This window comes from Eptatretus burgeri, chromosome 11 (genome assembly GCF_056783735.1).
Source record: "Eptatretus burgeri isolate ZD-2024b chromosome 11, Ebu_testis_v1, whole genome shotgun sequence".
NCBI lineage: Eukaryota > Metazoa > Chordata > Myxini > Myxiniformes > Myxinidae > Eptatretus > Eptatretus burgeri.
Window position 1 is genome coordinate 67,860,889 of NC_140971.1, and position 24,860 is coordinate 67,885,748.

Here is a 24,860-nt window from a genome sequence, read left to right on the forward strand (position 1 = left end):
ACTAATGCCCTCATCATCGTGTTCACCTGCAGTTGTGAAGACTACGGTGCTTCTGGCAAATATTGACGACTTTGTAGCTGTCAATGATGTGTACAAACAATGTAAGTGCATTCATTATTCTTGCCCCAAAGAGGTTGAGACTATTGTAACGCCGCATCTCTGCCCACGTCCACATATTTCACTTAAAATCTTTTAATTCTTTTTTTTCTTTGCAAAGGCTAGTCCAAATGATGTGAAACTTTAATCAGAGGAGGAACTCCCCATGGAGAATATTTTATTGACAACTGATGTCATATGTCACATGGTATGGCAGCCATATTGGATTCAAGGAAAAAAAATTGGACGACATCTCCGAAACCGCTCAATGAAAAAAATTGAAACTTTGCATCTATCATCAACTCCCCATGGAGTATATAGGGTGACTAGCGGGGTATGGTTACACATTGTAAGCAATAACAAACTGTGCTTCCCCATTGTCTTGGGTTGCTCACCTGCATTTGTTTTAGGTCATCTCTATCATCTCAGTAGAGATGACCTAATAACCCCAGTCTCGAAGTCTGTCCGTCCGTCCGTCCACAATCAAACCGAGTGGAGACAAATAACCAATAGTGGAATGGATAGCAGTCGATGAGATATGCACAACGATATAACTTTCAAGGTCGTCCAATGTCGAGGTCAACGTCATGAGGCTGTCAAAGTTGCGAAAATCGTCGATTTCAAAATCGTATCTCCTCCCTCATTTATCAAGAGAGATCAAATGTTATTAGTGATTCAGATACTATGGACTATTATCCAGAACAACACGAGCCATTTTTTTGAAATTTGCTCTCGTTCCGATTTTATAGCCCTTCAAACTTCGTTCTGATTCCCCGTATGGGCCGTTCATAAAGTACGTACATACAAAAAAAAAGTATAAAAAATTAAGAACCGGAACTCTCCGAGACAAATATTACATTTGAAGCTTTTGTCAGATTTAACTAAAACAATGGAATACAAGTTTATATGCACACCTACTTTCATTTATGACATAAACATTGTCTTGAATGTCAATTTGTACTTTTATTTTCATAATTGACGTGCTGTGATATTAAAAGAAAAAGGTAAATTACACCGCTCGGGACTGCATCGTCATGGCTTACAAACATCAGTTCATAAGGAACAGCTGGCTTTGCAAGCGATTAGCGATGTATGAGGGGCGTGGGTGGGTGGTCACGAGCCTGTATACAGAGGGGGGTGGGTGGTGTTGAAACCCGGAAGTAGAGCGTACGTACTTTATGAACTGCCCCTATTCCAGTCTGGCACAGTTACTTTCGACCTCTGGCAGAGAAGACCGGCACTCCCTCTTGGGGGTATTTTTTTTCATTTATATATGTTCATTTATATTTTCATTTATGGATGCTTTGCGGCAGCTCTGTGATTTTTTTTTTCCCCTGGTTTATCGAATTGCATGGCAAATTACCATGCCTCCTAATTGTCTTGGGTCACTCACCTACATTCTATTTATTTTTTTCATTTACGGACGCATTCCGAGGGTTCTGTGATTTAAAAAAAAAAAAAAACATTTTCCTGGTGGATCGGCTTCGATGTCCACCAGCATGCATAATCACAGTGCTTTCCCATTGTCTCGGGTCGCTCACCTTCATTTTTTTTAATTTACGCACGCTTTCCAATGGTTCTGTGATTTTGCCTAGTGTATCAGTTTTGATATCCGTTGGCAAGAAAAATTTAAAGCTTTCTACATCACCGGAAGGTACCGAACTTCAATATCAGTCAATCAGTCAGTGGGTGAAAGCATGGTAAATGGGACATTTCAATATTATGATATCAAAAGTAAATGTTTAAATCCATAATTATGCCTGTTCAATAGATATAAATTTCATATTAAATCTAGATCTGCACCAATATGAATAGATGTTATGTTGAAAATTTGGAGGCTCTATGTTGAACGGTTACTATTTTACAGGCATGTGAATATTGCCATCTTTCTGCATTTACAGTGTACTCAGTGGCCAAATTTGACATGGCATTTTTATTTGTATAATATAAAACATCAGATGAAGGCACAGGTAGTAATTAATGCTACCAGAAGGAGGCTATGGCCTTGACCTTTCATCCACATGGAATTTTCCGAGAAATGCAGCATGGTTTTGACAATATAACCACTGCAGATGACATACCTTCGTAATCAGCTTGTGAAAGAAATCCATAGATGCCGCAATAGCCCACACAGGTAAGCTTAATTGTTGTATTTTAAAAACATGTAATTACTTTTCAAATATTAAGTAGAAGTCACACTACTTATAACAAGTGCTAAAACTTGTATTTGGTGCTGTGTATTTAATACATCAGCTGTGAACTGGCAAGTAGTCCATTTCTGTCACATACCTCAACACCCTACTTACCCCCATAATTTTGTTAAAATTTTCAAAAATATAATATTTACAATCATTTTCTTTATGTCAGTTGGTCCAGGACATGTTATAAAATGTTATTAGTAAGTAAGGGCATCTTGAGAATATAGATTTAGATTTTTAATTAAATAACTTATTATTTTCTGTCACGTACCTCACCATTTTCTACATATTTGTTATTTGTGCAATATTAGGTGCTCTATACTGAAAATTCTACACAATGAATGGGCATTGTGCATTAAATCTCTCCATCTATGGTTTCAGCTAGTATGATATATCCCCAAGAGGCTTATTTAACAGACTTATTTGACTAATTTTGGTATGCCAATATATGCGATCATGCAATATATCCCAAGTAAATTGTGGAAAAATTGTGCTGTGAAGCACTTTTTGAGAATTGCTACTGTCTCACATAAAGTATTGTATGGCTATATTCTAATTTTATTGGCATAACTACCAAGTAATAAAGCACTTAAAATGAATAAAGCATATACAGTGCTCCCTCGCTATATCGCGGTTCACTTTTCGCGGCTTCACTACATCGCGGGTTTTCAAGTAGAAGTAGAAGTCGCCTCCAGTAGAAGAGATTTAATGCTCTTCTTGGCTGTGCAGTACTACATTCATCTCATCATCGTCATCATCATCATCATCAGTACTGCACAGCTATCATCATCATCCTCGTATCTTCATAGGTCAGTACCCATAATACGTTTTTTTATATTTTATAGTACACTATAGTATTTTAAAAAATATTTTTAGTCTTGGGCTTTGCAGCCCCATGAAGTCACATTTCCGATGAAAATTTTTTAATTTTAAAAAAAAAGTAACTGATTAAATGTGTGTGGGGAAGGTTAATACGAGTGTGTGGATGCTGTATAATGGTTTAAAAAACATTTAAAATGTGTTTAAATATATTTAAACAATTAAATTAATATGTGGTTTCTACTTCGCGGATTTTCACCTATCGCGGGTGGGTCTGGAACGTATTAACCGTGATAGGTGAGGGAGCACTGTATATAACATTTAATTATTTTTAAATAAATTGTCAAAAATATGGAAAATAGCAAAAATGCCTAAAATTAGTCCACCAGCAAAAAATGCAGAAAATGCAGAAAATTGTCCCATAAAGTGTTTAGGACAGTTGCTAATGTGTTAGATAAGTATGTATATGTGTAATATTCTGTTTTTACCTGCTGCAGTCACTCAAACCAATATTCCATTGTTTATAAACAACACCAATGTCTGTGTGTTTATTTATGCTCCATTATTACTTTAATAAACATTGGTAATTGCTAGTATGACAAGGAGAGACATATATTTACTCTAAATGAAAGTAAAAACTCGCTGGTCACACATTTTGTGAAATTTCTGTGCCTAAGGGTGTCTCGGCTTCACCCCATTTAACTGTTCAGACCCCTTTGACTATATTGATTTTCTTTTTTTATTTTCTTATTCAGCACACTCTCATGTAAATTTTGGGATATGATACATGGAAATATATTGATTTTGAAATTTTCATGTCTGTGGCCACTTTGTGTCCCATTTACCATGCTTTCACCCCAGTGTCAGGAGTGGTTTTAATGAGCTTTACAAATTAGATAACAATGACGTCCTTGGTGAAGTATTCCAGCCATAATTAGATTGGTCTGGTGATACATTGATATACCGGTTATATCGATGTAATTTTTCATATTGATATACCGAAAAAATCGATTTGAAAAAACATAAAACCGGTATATCACCAACAAATCGAAGAAAGGTGTTTACAATCTTTAAGTACCGTACATTATTTAAAAAGCTTTGATGCACTCGGCGTCTCGGCTAAACATGGAACTGGAACAGTAGAACGTATGAGGTCAAGATGTACCAGGAAGTAAGTGCAGCATGTTTTAACTTTTAACCCTCAGCATCTGAGTACCCATACAAGCAATTGCATTTTTCTTTGCCCTCGTAGCTGGTATTAAAGTAATTGTCAATTGGTTGTTATTTTATACGAGCTGAAACCCCGTCACAGACGGATTCCGTTCCATGAGCCCAATATAATATGACAACCAATGGTGGCTCTTGTAAGAGCCGGATCCCAGTCGATGTACTCCATGGCCTTACCTAATGAGGCCTACAAAACGTCCTTGTACACGACATTTTTGGTGTGCACTACTCCTTGTGAAGAAGTCCCCTGATTTGTGCACGTGTCTACTTTGACGTACACCGTGTCAAAACTTCTCAGGTCACAGTACCGAGAAAAACGTGACGCGACCACTCGGAGCACAAAATTGGTCCTTCAGTATTAATATATAGATAGAAGATAGATACAATGATTCTTGTTACATTTTTTTTGTGTCAAATTCACATTCTGAGGTAGTCAGCATGTGCAGAAGAGACGCTATTTTTGAGGCGTGGAATTACACCTCTCAGCGGTAACGGTCTGTCGACGACAGACGTAATGACGTCAGCGAATGACCGATGATGTCATGACGTCCTTACGCCTCTCAGCGGTGACGTCGCACGTCGCCATGTAAACGAATGTAAAACGAAAAGTGTTTATTCTGCTTCAGAGTTGAAAGTTGACTATTGCCACTATGACATGTGCGATGCACTCTTACAAGTACGAAGTTTCTTTCAGTCCAGGTCACAGTACCGAGAAAAACGTGACGCAACCTCTAGGAGGAGCACAAAATTGGTCCTTCAGTATTAATATATAGATGAATCGGGTGTGCTTCAGAAATCCTGTGCCGAGTCAGTGATCTGCGATACTGGTTTGATCATACCAGTACAGCGATAGCGATGGATTCCGACCTGTGCCGATTACCATTACTGCTCTCACTTCAAAACAAAATCATTTTCAATACAAGTTGAAGTTGGAAGTAAAATAACCGTTCTCATCATAGAGGGGAAAAAAATCCCCATGTGGGAATACTTCTAAAAATTACCGTGTGTCAATTATGCTCACATCATATATGAATACATAATGGACCATTGAACCATTGCATATTTTTGGAACCTGCGTAAAAAAAAAAATCTTTTTTAAAATGATATCAATATATCGGTATATACCGGTCGGACCCCACCGGTATATCGATATTGAAAACAATCGATATTGACGGAGCTGAATAGTGGAATTTTTTTTTCTAAATACAAGGTTTAAGGCTCGTAATGGAGCTGCCTGTGACTCACACATATGGATATACAGATGAGACAAACATTTAAGATAGCCACTGAAGTAGGGGGAAATGCCATCACTTCCTGGAATACTCTGGATACCAGTGACGTCAACAATGGTGCTATCTTTCTCGCCACACTCAGTGGAGCATTTCTTCAGGAGGAATTTCCTCCTCCCCATGGGGATTGCCCATATTCTATCCTTTTACATGCTGAGTGTCAAGCAAGGAAGCAGCACGTACCATTTTTGAAGTCTTTGGTTAGACTCGGCCAGGGTTTGAACTGCTGCCCTCCCAGACTCGGAGCAGACGCTCCTTCCATTACACCATGGAGTCTGGTAAAATAGAAATGCTGAGCCGAAAAATCTAAAACTGCATCTGATCTTCGACCCAATGTGTGAATAATTCAATTTATGTCATCATCGGTCATGTCGTCTCGCGGCCATATTGGATTGAAAATAAAAACACTTAAAAAACTAGAGGGGGAGCACTCGGTAGAGTGCAAAAACTCCGCCGCCAATACTGCTAGGTCACTCAAGTGAACCTGATATCCTATTCATTCAACTTGACGTCAACAGTGCTCACAGAGTTATAGTTTGCAACTTTCCCTTTTACTTTTAACTTTTACATACTCAATTCATTCATCATAACTCGATTCCTTGAGACAGAAATTGATTTTACGTGGGTATATCCACCTGAAGTTCCAAAAATGAGCCGCAATTATAATTTTGGCATGTTTTTGTTGGAAATCACTTAAAACATGTAGAAATGCAAAAAAAAAAATCGAAATTTTGTTGAAAAAAAAGTTGCAAAAATTTTTTTTTCTCTAACAATTTTTTTTTTGGGGGGGGGGGGGTTGGAAATCACTTAAAACATGTAGAAATGCAAAAAAAAAAAATTCTGATATTTTTTCAAAATGGCCGCCATAGCGGCCATATTGGATTTTGGACCGAGTCCAAAATCTATTGGCATGATCCTTGGACCAAACCTAATCACCCCACCAAGTTTCGTCGAAATCCGTCGAGGAGTTTTTCCGTAATACTGTTCACGAACAAACAAACAAGCAGTCATAGACTGGTACTTTAGAAATCGTCAACTTGACCTCTGACTTTGTCTAATAAAAGCTGTCTCTGGAGAAGGCAGCGATGCAAACCAGAAGTTTCTACCATGATTCTGTACCAAACCATCAAAAATTGAATTTTTGACCTCACTGTGACCTTGACCTTTGACCGATTTTGACCAAAATATAATCAGCACTCGCCATCACCCTCCTGAATCACGTGGTGTAATTTGACATTGGTAGCTTCTTCCGTTCTCGAGTTATCTGTACCAAACCATCAAAAATCGAATATTTGACCTCTCTGTGACCTTGACCTTTGACCGATTTTGACCAAAATCTAATCAGCGCTAGCCACCACCCTCCTGAATCACGTGGTGTAATTTGACATTGGTAGCTTCTTCCGTTCTCGAGTTATCATTTTTTGGATGTTTGACCTCACTGTGACCTTGACCTTTGACCGTTTTTGACCAAAATCTAATCAGCACTAGACATCACCCTCCTGAATCACGTGGTGTAATTTGACATTGGTAGCTTCTTCCGTTCTTGAGTTATCGTGCCTACAAACAAACAAACAAACAAAAACAGAAACGGAAGTCATCAATATACTTACGAAATCTTTAGATTTCGTAAGTAACAAACAAACAGAAAGGGGTGAAAACAGTAACCTCCGATCTTCGATGGCGGAGGTTAAAAATCTTCTCCAGAACCGCTCAACAGAGTGATGCAAAACTTCATACAAATGATCAACTTGCCATTGGGAATATAGTTTGTAAATGTTTTCATATCCATCTTCATTGATGCAGTTTAGCCTTAACGTGCACAAAGTGGTAATCAAATATCCTAATAATCAATAAAGCTATGGATAATGGCAATGTGTGCAATACAATAGGGTGCATGGATGATACAGGTGCTCATTTAACGATGAGTTTTGTTCAGAATGAGCAAGTGAGGTGACTATGCACTCTTCCGAGTTCTGTTCTAGTTGTTGAAGGCTTCTCTCACATTGAGTTTCTATGAGTTTGGAAATGTTTGCTCGGTTGCTCCCTCCCCCACATGTGTTCACCTCCTTTCTCACCCCACCCCCCACCCACGCATTTTGCCCTCTCCCCATCCCCATGTGCGCTTACCAGCCTCCCCCCCCCTCGCCCCACATTTGGCTTCCCCACTGCATTCATGCTAACCTACTTGGATGGCACAATCTGTACATTAACGTGCAATGACTTTGCCACCCGTTTCATGGAAGCCTATCCTGTTCATGCATAAAGTGAGGTAAAATTTGTTTTTGTGGATAATTAAATAATTGGTTGTTTCTTTTTCATTATTCAGTTTTTAGCTCCCAGTTTCCTGCCCGTGCAGCCTATCAAGTCGCGGCGCTTCCAAAGGTCAGTCGAGTGACCTGTGATGCATTTGATTTGATTTTATTGTTGTGGAATTATGGCTTACAAAGTTCCTGCCATTTTGTCTCATCCCATTCCCACGTTCCTGCCAGGGTGCAACTGTAGAGATCGAGGCGGTAGCTATCGTCGGTGAAGTAGTTGACAAGCCCTTTGGACACAAACTTTGAGTCCGTTACCATTTCACAATCACCATGTTCAAAATAAATCAATTTGAATAACCCACACATAATTTAATTACATCGCCTACCATGAGGAGCAACAAACCGCAATTCGGTGTTTGAGGCCGAATAGCCATTATTTGTCCATTATTAAGCCGAAGAGATTTAAGATTGAAGACCTAATTACCTTGCCTTGCACTGATGATCCAAGGGCCACTTGTTGTGAGTTCTGCGCATTCAATAAAATACCGCACAATGAAAGGTGAAAGTTCATTTTAAGCCTTTCTTTTGTGATAAATACATATGTAAAACAAACATTTTTCAACATTCAGATGGTCTTGAAAAAAGCACATTTTCATCCAAAAAAGACAATCGATTGTTTCATTTAATTTTACTCCAAAGTAAAGATTTTTGTAATTGAAGTGTTCGCAATAGCCTTTCACTTGGCTAGAAAAATTGAACTCACATTAACAGCAAAACAATGTACACACAACTTGAACCTCTATACAACGGCGCTGTGACAGAGCGGACACACGGAACAGCAGGAAATGTCGTGCCGGTCAGCACAATGTTTGCACACTCCACACATCCACAACTCATAATCCATAAGGAGACGGCCAGTAGCCACACATACAGGAGGTTTCTCTTCTGGGAGAATTCTGTGGCATAGGATCCAGTCAGAGGTTAGCACTGAGGAATGTAATCATAAATCTGTCCCTTTATTTCAATAATCTGTTGCAACAGCTACTGCCATGCATCAGCAACTAAATGTGTACTTCTTCATTACTCATTAGGGGGAAAGCCCATCAAAATAATGGGTGCACAAAACTCGATACAACACAGATAATTACAATAAATACAAAGTTATGGATCGAGTGTCCATCGGACATTAATAATACAGTCCAATAAATGAGACATTCCATGGGAAGGATTAGTGGTGAGGGGAGCAATTAGTCAAAACATTGCATATTGGTATGTAACTTCAGCATGCCCCAACCTCAAACAGGAAAACAGGAGTGTAAGTTCATCTTTAGCATTCCCCCACTCCCCACCAGGATGGTAAGGCCATTTGGAGCATTCTCCACCCCCATCCATCCATTGGGACCAGACTCTGTGCAGATCGTTGGTGCTGCCTAAGCAGTCTCCTTGGCTATTGGACACAATCCTGGCCACTCTGACAAAGGATACCAGCAAGCTGGCACTCATTTTGCCGACCTCGGAAGGATGACGGGCAGAGTCAACCCCACCTGGTATTAATTCAACAGCCGAGTGGGATTTGACCTCAGGATCCTTGGATTCCAAGCCCACCACCCTCACCATTAAGCCAATACCAGGCATATATTCCCCACCCCCAACAGAAGGGTAAGGCCATTTTAGCATCCAGATACGCACACACATACATACACATATATGAACATGCACACATGAAGGTGGATATTTCGAGTCCTGGGAGGACTCTGTTCCACCTTCTGAAACCTGAATTATGGAGATGGCAATCAACGACAAACACAAGGTGTAAACTTTGAGACCTGGTCGGTCTCCATTCCACCTCGAAAAACCCACCCACGTGTAGAGATAGCAGTCAACAACAGCAACTAAAACGTGCATGCACACAGACCTGGATACTTTGAGATATGGGAGGGCACCATTTCACCTTCTGAAACCCGTATATAGAGACGACAACCAATGACACAGGTGGATACTTTGAGACCGAGTAGGTCTCCGCTCCATCTCCTGAAACCCACCCATGTGTGGAGATAGCAGCCAACACCACACACATTAGTATATTTCATATGCAGCCTATGGCTGTTCGCATCATTGCTGGGAGCATGGCTGTGCCCTGTTTGCTGGGAGCGTGGCTGTGCCCCGGTTTGCTGGAAGCGTGACTGTGCTCCTATTTACACTAAACTGGTACTCATTTTGCCAACCTCGGAAGGATGGCAGGCTGAATCAACCCACCTGATGTTATTTAACAGCACGACTGGGGCTCAAACTCAAGACCATAAGAACTTAAGCCAGTCACCTTAACTGTGAAGCTAACACCAGGCTTTCGTCACACACATTACCTCAACAGACACAATCTTCAAAACAACTACAACTGCAATATCTGAATTACACGTATGAAGGAACGCCATTATATATTTTCATACTATTCAGCCTTGATAAATCCCCCCCCCCCCAATAGCCTGGGCTAAAACCAAAATTATGTTCAGAAACCTTCATTTCTTGCATAATTTACTCATCCCTTTATTTGGGCAGTGTATAACGCCACCGATAACTGCAGAGATCGTCCCAAGAATAATAAAAAATAACCCGGTGTACATACATGAAGCAAAAACATGCGTTCTGCTTATGTGCATATATCGTGGTTATTTACCTGGGACAATTCTATATCTACTGGGCCATGAACTGACACCCAGGCCGAAGGCTTGAGGTCTATGCTGCCTCACAAAATGGTGGCGCATGATTGTGGGTGGTCGGGTGGGATGTCAAAACAATGGAGCGAATGCAGTTGCGATGTCAGTTCAACACACGGGGATATATATATATATATATATATATATATATATATATATATATATATATATATATATATATATATATATATATATATATATATATATATATATATATATATATATATATATATATATATGTTGTTAGTCTCTCGGCTGCTCCTGTTAGGGGTTGCCACAGCAGATCATCCGTTATGATCCGCATACTGATTTGGTACAGGTTTTATGCCGGATGCCCTTCCTGACGCAACCCTGGTCGCCTCTTACGACACAGGGATAATATATATATATATATATATATATATATATATATGTATACATAAATATATTATACAAATATAATTAAGCAACTACAATCTCTCCCAACTGCTTCTACAATTTGACTCATCCAAGCAATGCATGCCCCCCTTCTTTTTCATCTCTCTTCCACCCTTTATGCTACAGGTGTGTGTGTGTGTGTGTGTGTGTGTGTGTGTGTGTGTGTGTGTGTGTGTGTGTGTGTGTGTGTGTGTGTGTGTGTGTGTGTGTGTGTGTCAGACAGAGGATGTACAAGCAGCGGACACTCCTTCAAGAGGGTGTCAAGGGAGCGTGGGTGCTTGAGCGCTCCCTCCAGTTGGAGGTGGGGTGCATGAGTGCAAAGGCACTCATGGGGGTGAGGGTGTAAGCACCAGAGCACTCCCCCTTGGGAGGCGCAAGCACATGGGCGCTTGCACGCTCATATACCAGGAACTTGGTAGCATGGGAGGGCACGCATTTGAGGAAAGGAAACATGAGGGGTGGGGCAGCGCATGATGAGAGTGGGTGAGTTCATGGTGTGCGATTAGGTTTGGGGAGGGGGGGGGAAGCTTGGGAATGGACAAGCATGCAGACCCAGGAAGTCAGTTCTCAAGTGCACTGGGGAAATGCAGGGAGCATGTCTGAGTTGGGGAGTGAGTGCACAAGCACGGGAAGCTCAGAAGATAGCGTGCCTGCTCTCGGTAAGCCAGGAAGCTACCGGAGAGTATACAAGGAGGGACGGAGCATTGGAGTTGAAGAACATGGTGGGGGATTGTGTGCTTTGTGGTCACATTGGGCAGCATGTTAAAGCAGTGCAGTTTCTCTACTTACCCTTCCAGTGCCTCTGAATGTGATGCCTCACTTTTGGAAGTATCGTAAGGTTTGTGTTTGGTGAATACTTTCAAGGCACATTCTTCATAAGCTCGCTTTTGTTTTTCGGATAGGCCAGACATTGTCTCAAGGCGCAAGAAGGCTTGTGAGGCTGTTTTGAAGGTGCCACTTTTGCAGGCAAATAGGGCCAACAGGGAGTAGATATCCTCTGGAGGGATTATATCTTCATAATCAACGAGGACTTTTGCTGTTGGAGGAAAATTGGTTTGGATGAAGCTACCAGGATTACACAAACTTTGTTTTGCACCAATAGTTTAGGTAAATGAAGAAGTGAGACTGATTTTTAAAAAAAAGACTAAATGAGGACTTCAAAGAAATATCTGTTCATTTACTTTAAACATTTCATTTTTTTCTTTAAAGACACATTAAAAAAAAATCAAACGGGGACAAACCTGAAATCAAAATTCCAAACTTTAAATTGTGTTTTGCATTGCCACTTCTTTGAAACAACTGATGGTATCCCACATCAGCCTCGGAGCCAATCCTGCATGTTTTTTATCCCCCGCCGCGTGGTGGAAGGGGGATATTGTTGTCACCCAGGTCGTCCGGCTGTCAGTCCGGGCGTCAACATTTATAGCTGAGTGTGATAACTCATAAACTGTTTGCCATATCGATTTGAAATTTGGGTCACACATGTACCACCTGAAAAGGAAGAACCCTATTGATTTTGGGCGTGGCCGGATCCAAGATGGCCGACTGGGGCGGCCATCTTGAAAAAAATGTTTTTTGTAATAAATGGAAAACCGCTTATCTGATTTTAATTATTTTTGGTTACTACATTCCTCACCCCTGGGGAACTTTTTTGAGATGATGACCAAATGGTGTCTTGTTTCCAATTCACCTCCCTCATTATCTGGAATATGTATGACCTTTTTCATTCAATGGCGGGGGATTCCCCATCTCTGATGGTATATTTTTCGTTTGTTTTTCCAATTCAGTAATGTACTATGCAATCGTTGTTTAATCCCCAAGTCAATTGGATGAAAATTCACAATTTTTCAAATAAAATTTGATGATTTTAGAAATTTGACCTTGAGTTGACCTTTGACCTTAAAAATAGTTGGCTTCCCAATTCAGTGATGCAAAATGCAAATCCTGTTCAAATTTCAAGTCAATCGGATCAATTTCAAGTCAATCAAGATGACCTTTGACCTCAATGGGCTTCTCAGTTGAGACGACCTCTACAACTTGGTAAAGTTTCATGACGATCAGCTTAGAATTGTGACCTGTAGGCGACAAACAGACAGACAGAATAACAAAATCGACTGACCAACATACTTGAAAAATCTTAGATTTTGCAAGTAACAAACAAACAGACAGACAGACAGACAGACAGACAGACAGACAAACAATAAAAAGACGTCGTGCAGAGTACGATACTTACAAAATCCACCCCTCCCCCCCACTCAAAAGGTTGCTATGGATACATCAAATTGTCCATTTCATCAAGATGAAAATTGACAATCTTAATCAAATCTCAGGTCAATCGGATGAAAATTGATTATTTTAGAAGTTTGACCTTTGACCTTTTGACCTCAAAAATAGTTGGTTTCCAAATTCAGTAATGCACGATGCAATTGCTGCTTATTTTTCAGGTTAATTGGATGAAAATTGATTTTAGAAGTTTGACCTCGAGTTGACCTTTGATCTTTTCACCTAAAAAAATAGTTGCTTTCCCAATTCAGTGATGAACGATGCAATTGCTGTTTAATTTCCAAGGTAATGGGAAGTAAATTGAAGATTTTTCAGTTGAAAATTGATTTTAGATGTTTTCCCTTGAGTTGACCTTTGACCTTTTGCTCTCAAAAATAGTTGGTTTCCCAATTGAGTAATGCACTATGCAATTGCTGTTTAACCTTCAAGTCAATTGGATGAAAAATGATGATTTAAGAAATTTGACCTCGAGATGACCTTTGACCTCAAAATCAATGGGTTTCTCAGTTTAGACTACCTCTACAATTTGGTAAAGTTTTATGATGATCGGTTTGGAATTGTGACCTGTAGGCAATTAACAAACAGAAAGACAGACAGACCTACCCACAGACAGAAGAACAAAATCGACTGACCAATGCACTTGAAAAATATTTGATTTTGCAAGTGACAAATGAAAAAATCACTCGTAGAGTGACACGTGGTGAAACGGAATGGCACTCAGGAGAGCTCATACCTCTGCCAGGCTGAACAGTTTAAATTTTGTATCCCCCTGATAGGTTGGATCTGAATCCAGATCTTAACCAAATTGAATCAGCTTGCTCTTGTCACTAAAACCAACTCATCCACCTCGTTTTGTCATAACTCATCCACAACTTTTTGAGATATTATGCTATACATAGCTTTTGATGCCTGGTGGTGGTCGTATAGTAGCATAGCTGCCAGGGTAGCTATCATTTCTTGAAGCGTGACTGTGTCGCTAATGCAGTGCCCCTCTACCAGTACACACACTGGAACTGGTACTCATTTTGCCAACCTCGGAAGGATGACAGCTGAGTCCAACCCCCTGGTGTATTAATTCAGCGGCCTACGGGGCTTGAACTCAGGACCCGAGGATCCCAAGTCGCCACCCTAACCACTGAGCCAACACCAGGCTTTTTTGATGCCTGATGTTAGCTTAATGATTAGGGTGGTGGGCTTGGGATCCTAGGATCCTGAGTTCAAATCCCACTTTGCCGTTGAATTAATACCAGGTGGGGTTGACTGCCTGTCATCCTTCCGAGGTCGGCAAAATGAGTGCCAGCTTGCTGGTATCCTGTGTTGGAGTGGTGACCCGTCCAGGATTGTGTCCAATAGCCAAGGAGACTAAGGCAGCACCAGCGCTCTGCACGGATTATGGTCCCAATAGATGGATGGATGGATAGTTTTTGGCTCTCTCTCTCTCAATGGTGAAGAATCACTTGAAAAATTCTCGAATATGGATCCAGGTTTGGATCTTCACTAAAATTGAATCAATTTGTCATTGTCACACACCCAGCACGTCCACCAAGTTTCATCCAAATCCATCCACAACTTTTTGAGATATCATGCAAGATCGTTTTTAGCCCCATCTCTCAATGGTGAAGAATCACTTAAAAATTAAATAATTCTCGTGTTCAGATCTGGATTCGGAGCTTCACCAAAATTGAATCACTTCTTCCTAGTGGCGTTCCAAACCTGTACACCAAGTTTTGTCAGAATCCATCCATAACCTTTTGAGATATTGTGCCATATCATTGTTGGCCCTATCTCTCTATGGTGAAGTATCTGTTAAAAATTAAATAAACCTCGGATCCGAACTTGGATCTTCACCAATATTTAATCGATTTGTCCTTGTCACACACCCCACCTGTGCACTAAGTTTCGTTTGAATGAATCCATAACCTTTTGAGATATTGTGCTATACAGGTATATCGTTTTTGATCACTGACCTCCCAGACTCAATGGTGAAGAATCACTTTTAAAATTTTCAGATCCGGATTTGGATCTTCACCAAAATTTAGCATTGTTGTCCTTTGCCAGTCACAAAAAAAAATTCAGAACGATTGCTTGAAAACTGTGGCCAAAAATCCTGTGACAGACAGACAAATGCGACAGACCAACACACTTGGCAAGAAAAAATTTTTCGCCAAGTAACAAACAGGCAAATGTACCCAAATGCAATACCCTCTCCTCTGGCGAGGGTAACAAGGACAGGTCAGGTCAGGTGTGGGAACATACGCCAGAGCAGCATGTCGCTGCGTTCACTTTCCGCTGATACTCCAAGGGCCTCCGTCTGGCCATCCCCCAGGAAGATGCCTGGCCCATCCCCATCACCTCGAGAGGTTAATCAATCTGCTACAACCACGAGGCACGTGGTCAGCCCATTGGCCTCCTCCACTCCCGAGTCTCCCTCGCTGAGAGAATCTGGTGAGCAGGATCAGCGTCAGGAAAATGAGCCACATGTCCATGCAGCCGCAGCTGACGCTCACAGACTGTGCAGGTAACAAATCTCATTTGAGTCTCTCAGCAACCGCTCGTTAGACACAAAGTCCGACCAGCGATAGCCAAGGATTCTCCGAAGAGACCTGGTACCAAAGGAATTAAGTCTCTGTCTCAGATCCCTAATCAGAGTCCAAGTCTCATATCCATCAAGCAAGACTGGAAGCACCAAGGACCTGAAGACTCAGAATTTTGTCCTCCCGCACAGGTACCAGCAACGCCACACCCCATGATCCAATGAATCCATGACTCCCCAGGCCCGACCCAGACATCTGTTGGCCTCTGACTCACAGCCATCAGAGACATGAATATCACTGCCAAGGTAAGTGAATCTCTCCACGACCTCAACATCCTCACCACAAACAGGTACATACAGGACCGCAACATCCAAGATGCACCACAACTTGATCTCTCCGACATTCTCCCCAGAATCCAGTCCATTCAAGTGCTTACAAGTTTGGGGGGCCACTGCACACCCCTGACGAACTCCAGTAACAACTGGAAAGAAGTCAGAGATGGGTATCACCACATCTCACAGCACTCTCAGTACCAGAGTATAGTTCAGACATCAGATTGATCAGTTTTGGTGGCACCCCACGAAGACCAAGAATCTTCCAGAGGGCATCCCAATTTACTGAATCAAACACTTTACAGAGATCAACATAAGCAGCTGCAAGCAGCCCCTGCCAAAACTCTCGTCTGCGTTCGGTGAGGACCCGAAGAGCAAGGATACAGTCAATCATTGACCTCTTTGGTGTATTGCCTGACTGCTCTGGACACTGGTGCTCAAGCAGATGGTGGCGAACCCTATCGAGAATTATCCGAGCAAAAACCTTGCCCGGCACTTAGAGCAGCGTCACCCTCGGTAGTTGTTGCAGTCTTGGTGATCACCCTTCCCTTTCCAGAGAGGGACAGCAAGGCCCTTCTTCCAGTCAGTTGGGATGATGCCTGTGTTCCAGGCAGAGCACAGAACTGCATGCAATGACACGAGTGCAGCATTTCCACCAGCAATGACAAGTTCAGCATGGATGTCACAAATCCCGGGAGCTTTACCCCATTTCAACCGGTTCACCACAGTCTGTGTTTCCACAAACGAAGGTGGACCGCAGTTGATTGGAGGGTCAGCAATAGGGATAGTAACACCCCTGACGTCCACTCAACAGCTGGTGGATCAGCCTGGTACAGCCGCTCAAAGTAACCGGCCCAGCGGGCCTTCATGTCGGACTCCTCTGTCAAGGGCCCATCACCCTCCGCTCTTACTGCAGTACACCGAGGGATGGGCTTGGAGGAATGCAATGCACGAATTCCCCTGCAAGCAGGACGAGAATCACTTGACCACAGGTGATGCTCTACCCCCTCACAGATTCCTCAACACACAGGCCTCCTTGTCCACCCTCAGTGCACGTACAGTTTTATGCCTCAGCTCCCAGAACAGCTCAGCTCTGCCATTCAGCCTGGCCCTGCAACTCTGGTCAATGGTATCCAGTGCCCCTTGAGACAAAATTATTCTTCGCCCTGCAGTGAGTTCCAAGACATCCACCGGCAACATCAAGGATGGTGGTCATGAAGGCACTCCACAGCTCTTCAGGATCCCCCAAAGCACCCAGACCCCCCCAAATCTCGACTCAGCCTGTTCACAAACTGCTCAGCTACCCTCTCATCCTTGAGCTTGCCAACATCCAGCTTAGGCTGGGATGGTACCATTCTCCTGGATTTAAGGTGCAGCTTCAGAGTTGCAACAACAAGAATGTGGTCTACATTGAGGAACTGAGAACTCCGGTAGATCCTGCAGTTCTGGATTATCCTCCAGTGACCATCAATGAGCACATGGTCCATCTCCTTTGCCACACCACCAGCGTTGGAATACCAAGTCCAGCGATGAGCCTGTGGGCACTGAAACCATGAACCAGCCACCCTAAGTCAATGACTTCTGGCAAAGTCAAGGAAATTTGTGCTCTTCTGGTTCACAGTTCCAGACCCATGGGGACCAACGCATGTCTCATAACCATCCCTATTAGTTCCAGTCGATGCATAGAAATCCGTCAAGACTAGAAGAGTATCTCACCTGGGGCACTGATCAACCACAGACTCGAGCGTGGCATAGAATGCATCCTTCACGGTGAGATCACTCGCCTCAGTCGATGAATCAAGAGACCAGGGAGATGACACCCATGGAGTGATGAATCCTTCGTCTCATAATACGCTCGTTGACCGGTGTTACCTCAGTTATCATTGGAGTCAGCTTTTTGGACACAGCTACAGTAACTCCTTGGGAATGGTAACCATCAGAGCGACCAGACCAATAGTAGGTGTAACCACCTGCCATGATCTCACCGCAATCCGGTCTCCGAACCTCAGAGAGTGCTGCAATATGGATGTTCACACGCTTGAGCTCAGATGTTAACAGAGACAGGTGATCATCCTCTCTTCGGAATAGGACATTCCAGGCACCCACCCAAAGGGACCGCCTCAGGTTAACCCAAGGAGACCGCTGTCTGGTGGACGACACCTCAGCACCACCCTGACACACACTACCGCAATCTGACCCTGGAAGGTTACCCCGTGGTTTTCCTCCTATTATCAAAGAGTGGGGGTCCCGAAGGCTTTGTCCCAATCCCATCATCCTGTGAGCTGCCCTGTGAAGGGAAGCTGCACAGGAGGTACTCCCACGGAGTGTTTTCAAATTTCTTTTTGCTTTTGGTATATTTTGCAGGATGAAGTGTTTTACGGTGGCCGGAGTGCAAATCCTGCGACCAACCTCCTAATAAAAAGTAACCCAACTGCAGGAGAACGTCCGCAGACAGTTGGGCACGAGATATGGATGGTTGTTGGCTCACAAGGAGCTCCTCCGCCCTTTGATAGGTTTTGTTTTTAATCCTGCTGGGTGGCCATATCATACACCCTCCTCACCAAGAATCTTGGTGAGGGAGACGGTTTCGTTGCCAACAACCCGACCATGAAACAGGTTAGTACAGGTTTACATGGTACCTGTAGCAAGTCACAGATCTAATCTGACCTGACCTGACAAGGACCTTGGTGTACAAAGTACATGTACAACATTTCACGATCTGAAATTTAAAAGGTGACAACTTATGATGAGCTTAAAGAAGTACACCAACAGTCTCTAATGGTACATATTACATACTATTGAGCTAAGCCTCCTGGGTACTTGTGAAAAGGATTGCACTCAGCAAACATTTTTGCTTACCAAACATGACTTTCTTTACCTGTGGCAGTTGCAGCTTCAGGCTGCCCACTGTAGAACTGCTTCTGTGACAGTAGGTAAAAGTGATAAGCTTCAGCGCCACGCCAAGGCGAGTCAACCATCAGTCCTCCAGCTGTCGCATCTTCCTCAAGTAAGCCCACAAGTGCAGAGGCTGCCTGTGAGAACACACCAAAAATCATCTGTGCCAGCACAAAGCACTTAATTTTTGGTAGTTTCTCTCATTTCCATGGAAACTCGATAATTATCTCCGCCACCAAAGGTGAAGGAGGTTATGTTTTCACCCCTTTCTGTCTGTTTGTGTGCAGTTTATCTCAAAATGTTGTGGACTGATTCGGACAAAACTTGGTGGAGATGTTGCTTATGTGACAAGGAAGAATTGGTTCAATTTTGGTGAAGATCTGAATCTAATAAAAAATTTTAAGTGATTCTTCACAATTGATAGTGCTAAACCGATATATATATATATATATATATATAATATATATAAATATATAATATATATAATATATATTATATATATATAATATATATAAATATATAATATATATAATATATATTATATATATATAATATATAATATATATTATATATATATATATATATATATATATATATATACAGTATATCATATATATATACAGTATATCATATCTCAAAAAGTTGTGGACGGATTCGGACGAATTGATGCGATTTTGGTGGGGATCCGAATCCAGATCGGGATATGAGAATTTTTTAATTTTAAAAGTGATTCTTCACCATTGAGGGATGTGGCCAAAAAGATGTTTCGTATGACATTTCAAAAAAAAAATATTGGGCCCGATATGTTCTATTGGATCAGGCATTGCATGGTGGAGGTATGCATTCTACCAAGTGCCCTTCCAGTTGTTATTGTTTTGAGAATATACTCCAGATTTGCAATTCCTCACTGGCTTTCATACCAACATAAATTTTTATTACGGACCCCAGGCATCAAAGAATTACATATATCAAAGTAATAGTTTCAAATGTAGCACCTCACCACCATTGGAGCATTTAAATTGCATCAGATGTGGCAATAAATGCGAATTGTTGCTCCCAGCTTGCCGGCTCGATGACAGAAGGTGCTATTCGCATTTTTACTTCCTCCATCCCTACCCCGTTTCGAATCCCGTGCGAGCATATGCAACTTGCTAGTACATATCAACAATTAGTCCAAAGTGTTCCTGACATGATTTCTTTGAGCTCCAGTTTCTCCCAAAGTACAGACACCCTGATATTAAAAAAAAAACAATTGTGAAATAATAACCCTGCATATTTCCTTGATATCCCAATACTTTAAGTTAAATAAAGTGTACATCTCTCATTCCTTTGCACTTAGTAGCAAACACCCCAAATAAAGTCACATGTTACTCCCCACCTCCGTTTTGTCCTTTTTCTGGCTCCTCTTTATCTCATGGTAGCTTTCCACCTCTAAAGCAGCCAGAACATAGAGTTTTTTCACACGTAATGGCTTCCGTCTCATCTTTGCCTCTTTGTCCGCCAACTGCAGAGAAGGGAGCACAATGCATCTAATTTAAATGATCATTTGAGGCAGAGACACAGATTTGCATCTCCACAAGATCGTGGGTGATGACAAAACTACAACAAATATGTGCTGAGAGAGTAGCAATTTAAGTTGGAGACATCACCTGAAACAGAAGCTGAGCTGCCTCAAGGTAGCAATGTGCGATGTGGTAAAGCTCTACGGCTTCCAGCTGCTGCCCGTTTTCTAGCAGATGGGCCACATATTTGGAAAGAAGGGGTTGCACCTCATGCACAATGTGGAACTGTGCCAACTCCACCGCCTGTTTCCACTGTCCAAGACAAACCGATCAGTTTCTCACAAATGTAATCATTTACTGAACAGTAAAGGCAATTTCTAAAGTGTTATCTTAACATTAAAGGATGTAAAATTGCAAACACTAATTCTACAACAGCCTATACTTAAATTTATGTTCATTGTAAATGTCAAAAATTGTTTACCTAAATGTATTGACTTGTAAGCAATCGGTATCGATTTTCCGACTGCTCGGATCATCAACCAGGCTCTGTTATTCATTAAAGTTTCAACCCTTTCAGCAAAGAAAGGCCTATTCAGAATTCAGAATTCAAAGAAAGAATTCAGATTCAGCAACCCTTTCAGCACCTTTCCCAACGGTGTGCTAATTAAGCTGTTAATGTAAACGCACCATGCTAGGTACTTAAACTGTGCTTGCACAGTGTAACCATCTGCTTCATGGTAAACATCTTGTTTAACATTACTAGCTAAAATATCCCCATGAGAAATAAACAAAAATCATATATATATATATATATATATATATATATATATATATATATATATATATATATATATATATATACATATATATATATATATATATATATATATATATATATATATATATATATATATATATATATATATCATAGCTCCGATTCTTCTTGGTGCTCCGGCTTTGATGCGAGGCATTTTGACATGGGGAACTTACCTTGTTGAGCTCCACACAGGCGTTGATGGCAAGCTTTGGCTGGTTGTTTCTAAGAAATGCGTCAATGGCCTCCTGGCACATCCCAACTGACAAAAACACTTGGCCAAGCTCCTGCAGTCACAAAGATGCAGTTAGTGAAAGTCCTAAAGTTGGCACAAGAGAACCATGCATGTTTACCCTGCACAGGCAAAGCAAAAAGTGGGGTTAAGCAATTGGTTAATATCCGTCTGTTTACAAACGTCAATATATGATCGAGGAAAAATTATTTAAACTGAATGTGATGTTTTGAACATGAATCGGAAAACATTATCTCTGAATCTGTCACAGTTGAACATGGGCAGAGAGGAGTGAGAGAATGTTTTTACTGTCTGCCTGCCTGGCAGTCAAACAAAATTGAAAACAAGAAAAAGAGCAATCAGAGATTGCAGACCCTCACCAGGACTTGTTTTGTGTGGTGTTTGTGTACTGGTGTGTTATAAAATTAATAACAGACATAACTAGAACTGCCACTTTATAACTGCTGGCAGTGATGACCGGGTACAAAGATGTCTTGCTTTGATCGGACACATGACCCTGACCCATTGACGTTTATTATTATTCAATTGAATTCAGAATACGATTAAAATTAATTCAATTCAAATCAAATGGAAGACCAAATACTGTAGGTACAGTCCTGCATTGGAGTCAGAAGCCCAAACAAGCAAAAAGCAAAGATGAAGTCATCAGGAGGAACCTGGATAGGGTTTGGGTTTCAGCTGCTACTACTCTACCCTCAAACCTATCAAGATGAAGCCAAGTAAGCCTTATTCAAAAAATCAAAAATAACCAGGATCAAAAAAATTAAAAAAAACAATTCTGGCTGCAAGACCATCGTCCGATCAAGTTGAAATTTTAATCGATTGATCGATTGATGAAGCGGTTCAAGATAAATACTTTTTTTAAAGATTTTCGCTCAATCCAATATGACTGCCAGATCATAGTGATCTATCAATTATTCGTGAATACTCTGGTATCACCAAGGCTTGGGGAACATTTGTGTGAAGTTTCTCCTCAATCTGTCCAGCCGTTCTGGAGAAGAATATTTTTTTGAATTTGTTTTAGGGTAAATCCAATATGGCTGCCAAACCATGTGACCTCCGATGTCATGTGTGAACGTTTTGTTCCTCATGGATAGCCGGTCATACATGTAAAGTTTCGCCTCAATCTGTTCAGCCGTTTCAGAGAAGAGAATTTTTGAAGTTTTTTTTTTTTAACAAAATGGCTACCAAACCGTGTGACCGATGATATCATCAAATTTTTTTTCTGTGGACCAATTTATCCCGAGATGATCCGCAAAATTTTTCACACATTGGATGTAGCGTTCTATGTATATAATTATGACATCATAAAGAAGGCACCTATGACATTTTTTTTAAATCACACTGATTTTCCAACATAGCTGGCACACCACGTGACCTATGACATAATTATCATTAAAACATTCTACATGAGAAGTCGCTCCAATGGTGAATATTTTGTTAATCCAACACGTGGTTGCAGAGAAAAAAAACCGAAAAGTTCTGTGTGGACAAACAGACAAACAAATGAAAAATCACTCAAAGTGACAACTTGGTGAAACGGAATAGCACTCGGGCAGAGCGCATACCTCTGCCAGGCTGAATAATTTACATTTGGTATGCCACTGATAGGTCGGATCTGAATCCGGACCGTTACCAAAATCGAATCGGCTTGTTCTCGTCACCCAACCAACTCATCCACCTGGTTTTGTCGTAACTCGTCCACAACATTTTGAGATATCATGCTATACCTAGTTTTTGGCCCCGTCTCTCAATGGTGAAGAATCGCTTTTAAAAATTCTCATTTCAGGATCCGGATTCGGATCCAGATCGTCACCAAAATTGAATCAATTCGTCCTTGTCACACACCCAACCTGTCCACCAAGTTTCGTCCAAATCCATCCATAACTTTTTGAGATATTGTGCTACATATCGATTTTGGTCCCATCTCTCAATGGTGAAGAATCACTTTTAAAATTCTTGTATACTGATCCGGATTCGGATCTTCATCAAAATTGAATGAATACTTCCTAGTGGAACTCCAAACCTGTCCACCAAGTTTTATATGAATCCATCCATAACCATTTGAGATATTGTGCTATATATTGTTTTGGCCCTATCTCTCAATGGTGAAGAATAACTTTAAAAGTTCTCAGATCCGGATCCGAACTCGGATCTTCACCAAAATCGAATCAATTCTTCCTAGTGGCACTCCAAACCTGTCCTCCAAGTTTCGTGTGAATCCATATGTAACCATTTGAGATATTGTGCTATACATAGTTTTTGGCGGCATCTCTCAATGGTGAAGAATCACAAAAAAAATTCTTGTATCCGGAAATGAATCTTCACCAAAATTTAAACAATTAGTTCTCGTCACACACCCAACCTGTTCACAAAGTTTCTGCAGAATCCATCCATAACCTTTTGAGATATTGTGCTTTTATCCTTTTTGACTCTGTCTCTCAATGGGGAAGAATCACTTGAAAAATTCTCGAATCCGAATCCGGATTCTGATCTTCTCCAAAATCGAATCAATTCATCCTTTTCACACATCCTACATGTCCACCAAGTTTCATCCGAATCCGTCCATAACTTTTTGAGATATCATGGAATATCATTTTAGCCCCATCTCTCATTGGTGAAGAATCAGTTAAAAAATTAAACAATTATCGGATTCGGACCTTCACCAAAATTGAATTGCTTTGTCCTCGTCAGACACCTAACCTGTGCATCAAGTTTCGTGTGAATCCATCCATAGCCTTTTGAGATATTGTGCTATATATCGTTTTTGGCCCGATCTCTCAATGGTGAAAAGTCACTTGAAAATTTTTCGGATATTCACCAAAATCGAATCAATTAGTCCTCGTCACACACCCAACCTGCCCACCAAGTTTCTTTAGAATCCATCCATAACCTTTTGAGATATTGTGCTATGTATTGTGTTTGGCCCTATCTCTCAAGGATGAAGAATCACTTTAAAAATTCTCAGATCCGGATCCGGATTCGGATCTTCACCAAAATTAAGCGTTGATGTCCTTGGCTGGTCATCTTCATAAACAAAAAAATTCAGAACGATTGCTTGAAAACTGTGGCCAAAATTGTGTGACAGACAGACAGACAAACAAACAGATAAAAAGACAAACTGACAGACAATCGCTACAGACCAACATACTTGGTGAAAAAAAAATCTTTCACCAAGTAAAAATCACTGAAAGAGTGACACAATGGGAAACGGAACAACACTCAGTGG

At 41.1% G+C, this 24,860-nt stretch overlaps 2 protein-coding genes across 7 annotated transcripts in view; one reads left to right on the plus strand and one right to left on the minus strand.

Annotated features, from left to right (window-relative positions):
- The window catches only part of RIDA (reactive intermediate imine deaminase A), a 61,627-nt gene extending 53,175 nt beyond the window's left edge, over positions 1-8,452 (plus strand). Inside the window, exons 4-6 of the mRNA XM_085846763.1 lie at positions 33-101; positions 7,956-8,011; positions 8,119-8,452. Coding sequence (XP_085702889.1) covers positions 33-101; positions 7,956-8,011; positions 8,119-8,193 — 200 coding nt within the window. The 3' untranslated portion in view covers positions 8,194-8,452. The remainder of the gene's footprint in view (positions 1-32; positions 102-7,955; positions 8,012-8,118) is intronic.
- Positions 8,453-8,551: 99 nt separating this feature from the next.
- WDR35 (WD repeat domain 35) overlaps positions 8,552-24,860 on the minus strand; it is a 152,663-nt gene continuing 136,354 nt past the window's right edge. For 4 of the 6 annotated variants that reach the window (XM_085846762.1, XM_085846759.1, XM_085846758.1 and 1 more), the window contains 6 exons: positions 21,555-21,665; positions 20,712-20,876; positions 20,441-20,566; positions 19,046-19,199; positions 11,808-12,054; positions 8,552-8,843 (listed from right to left, as the gene is read on the minus strand). In XM_085846762.1, the coding sequence (XP_085702888.1) occupies positions 8,687-8,843; positions 11,808-12,054; positions 19,046-19,199; positions 20,441-20,566; positions 20,712-20,876; positions 21,555-21,665 (960 nt within the window). In that variant the 3' untranslated portion in view covers positions 8,552-8,686. Of the gene's footprint in view, positions 8,844-11,807; positions 12,055-12,259; positions 13,094-19,045; positions 19,200-20,440; positions 20,567-20,711; positions 20,877-21,554; positions 21,666-24,860 lie in introns of those variants that run through there. The other 2 variants (XR_015049426.1, XM_085846760.1) reach the window with 2 other exon arrangements.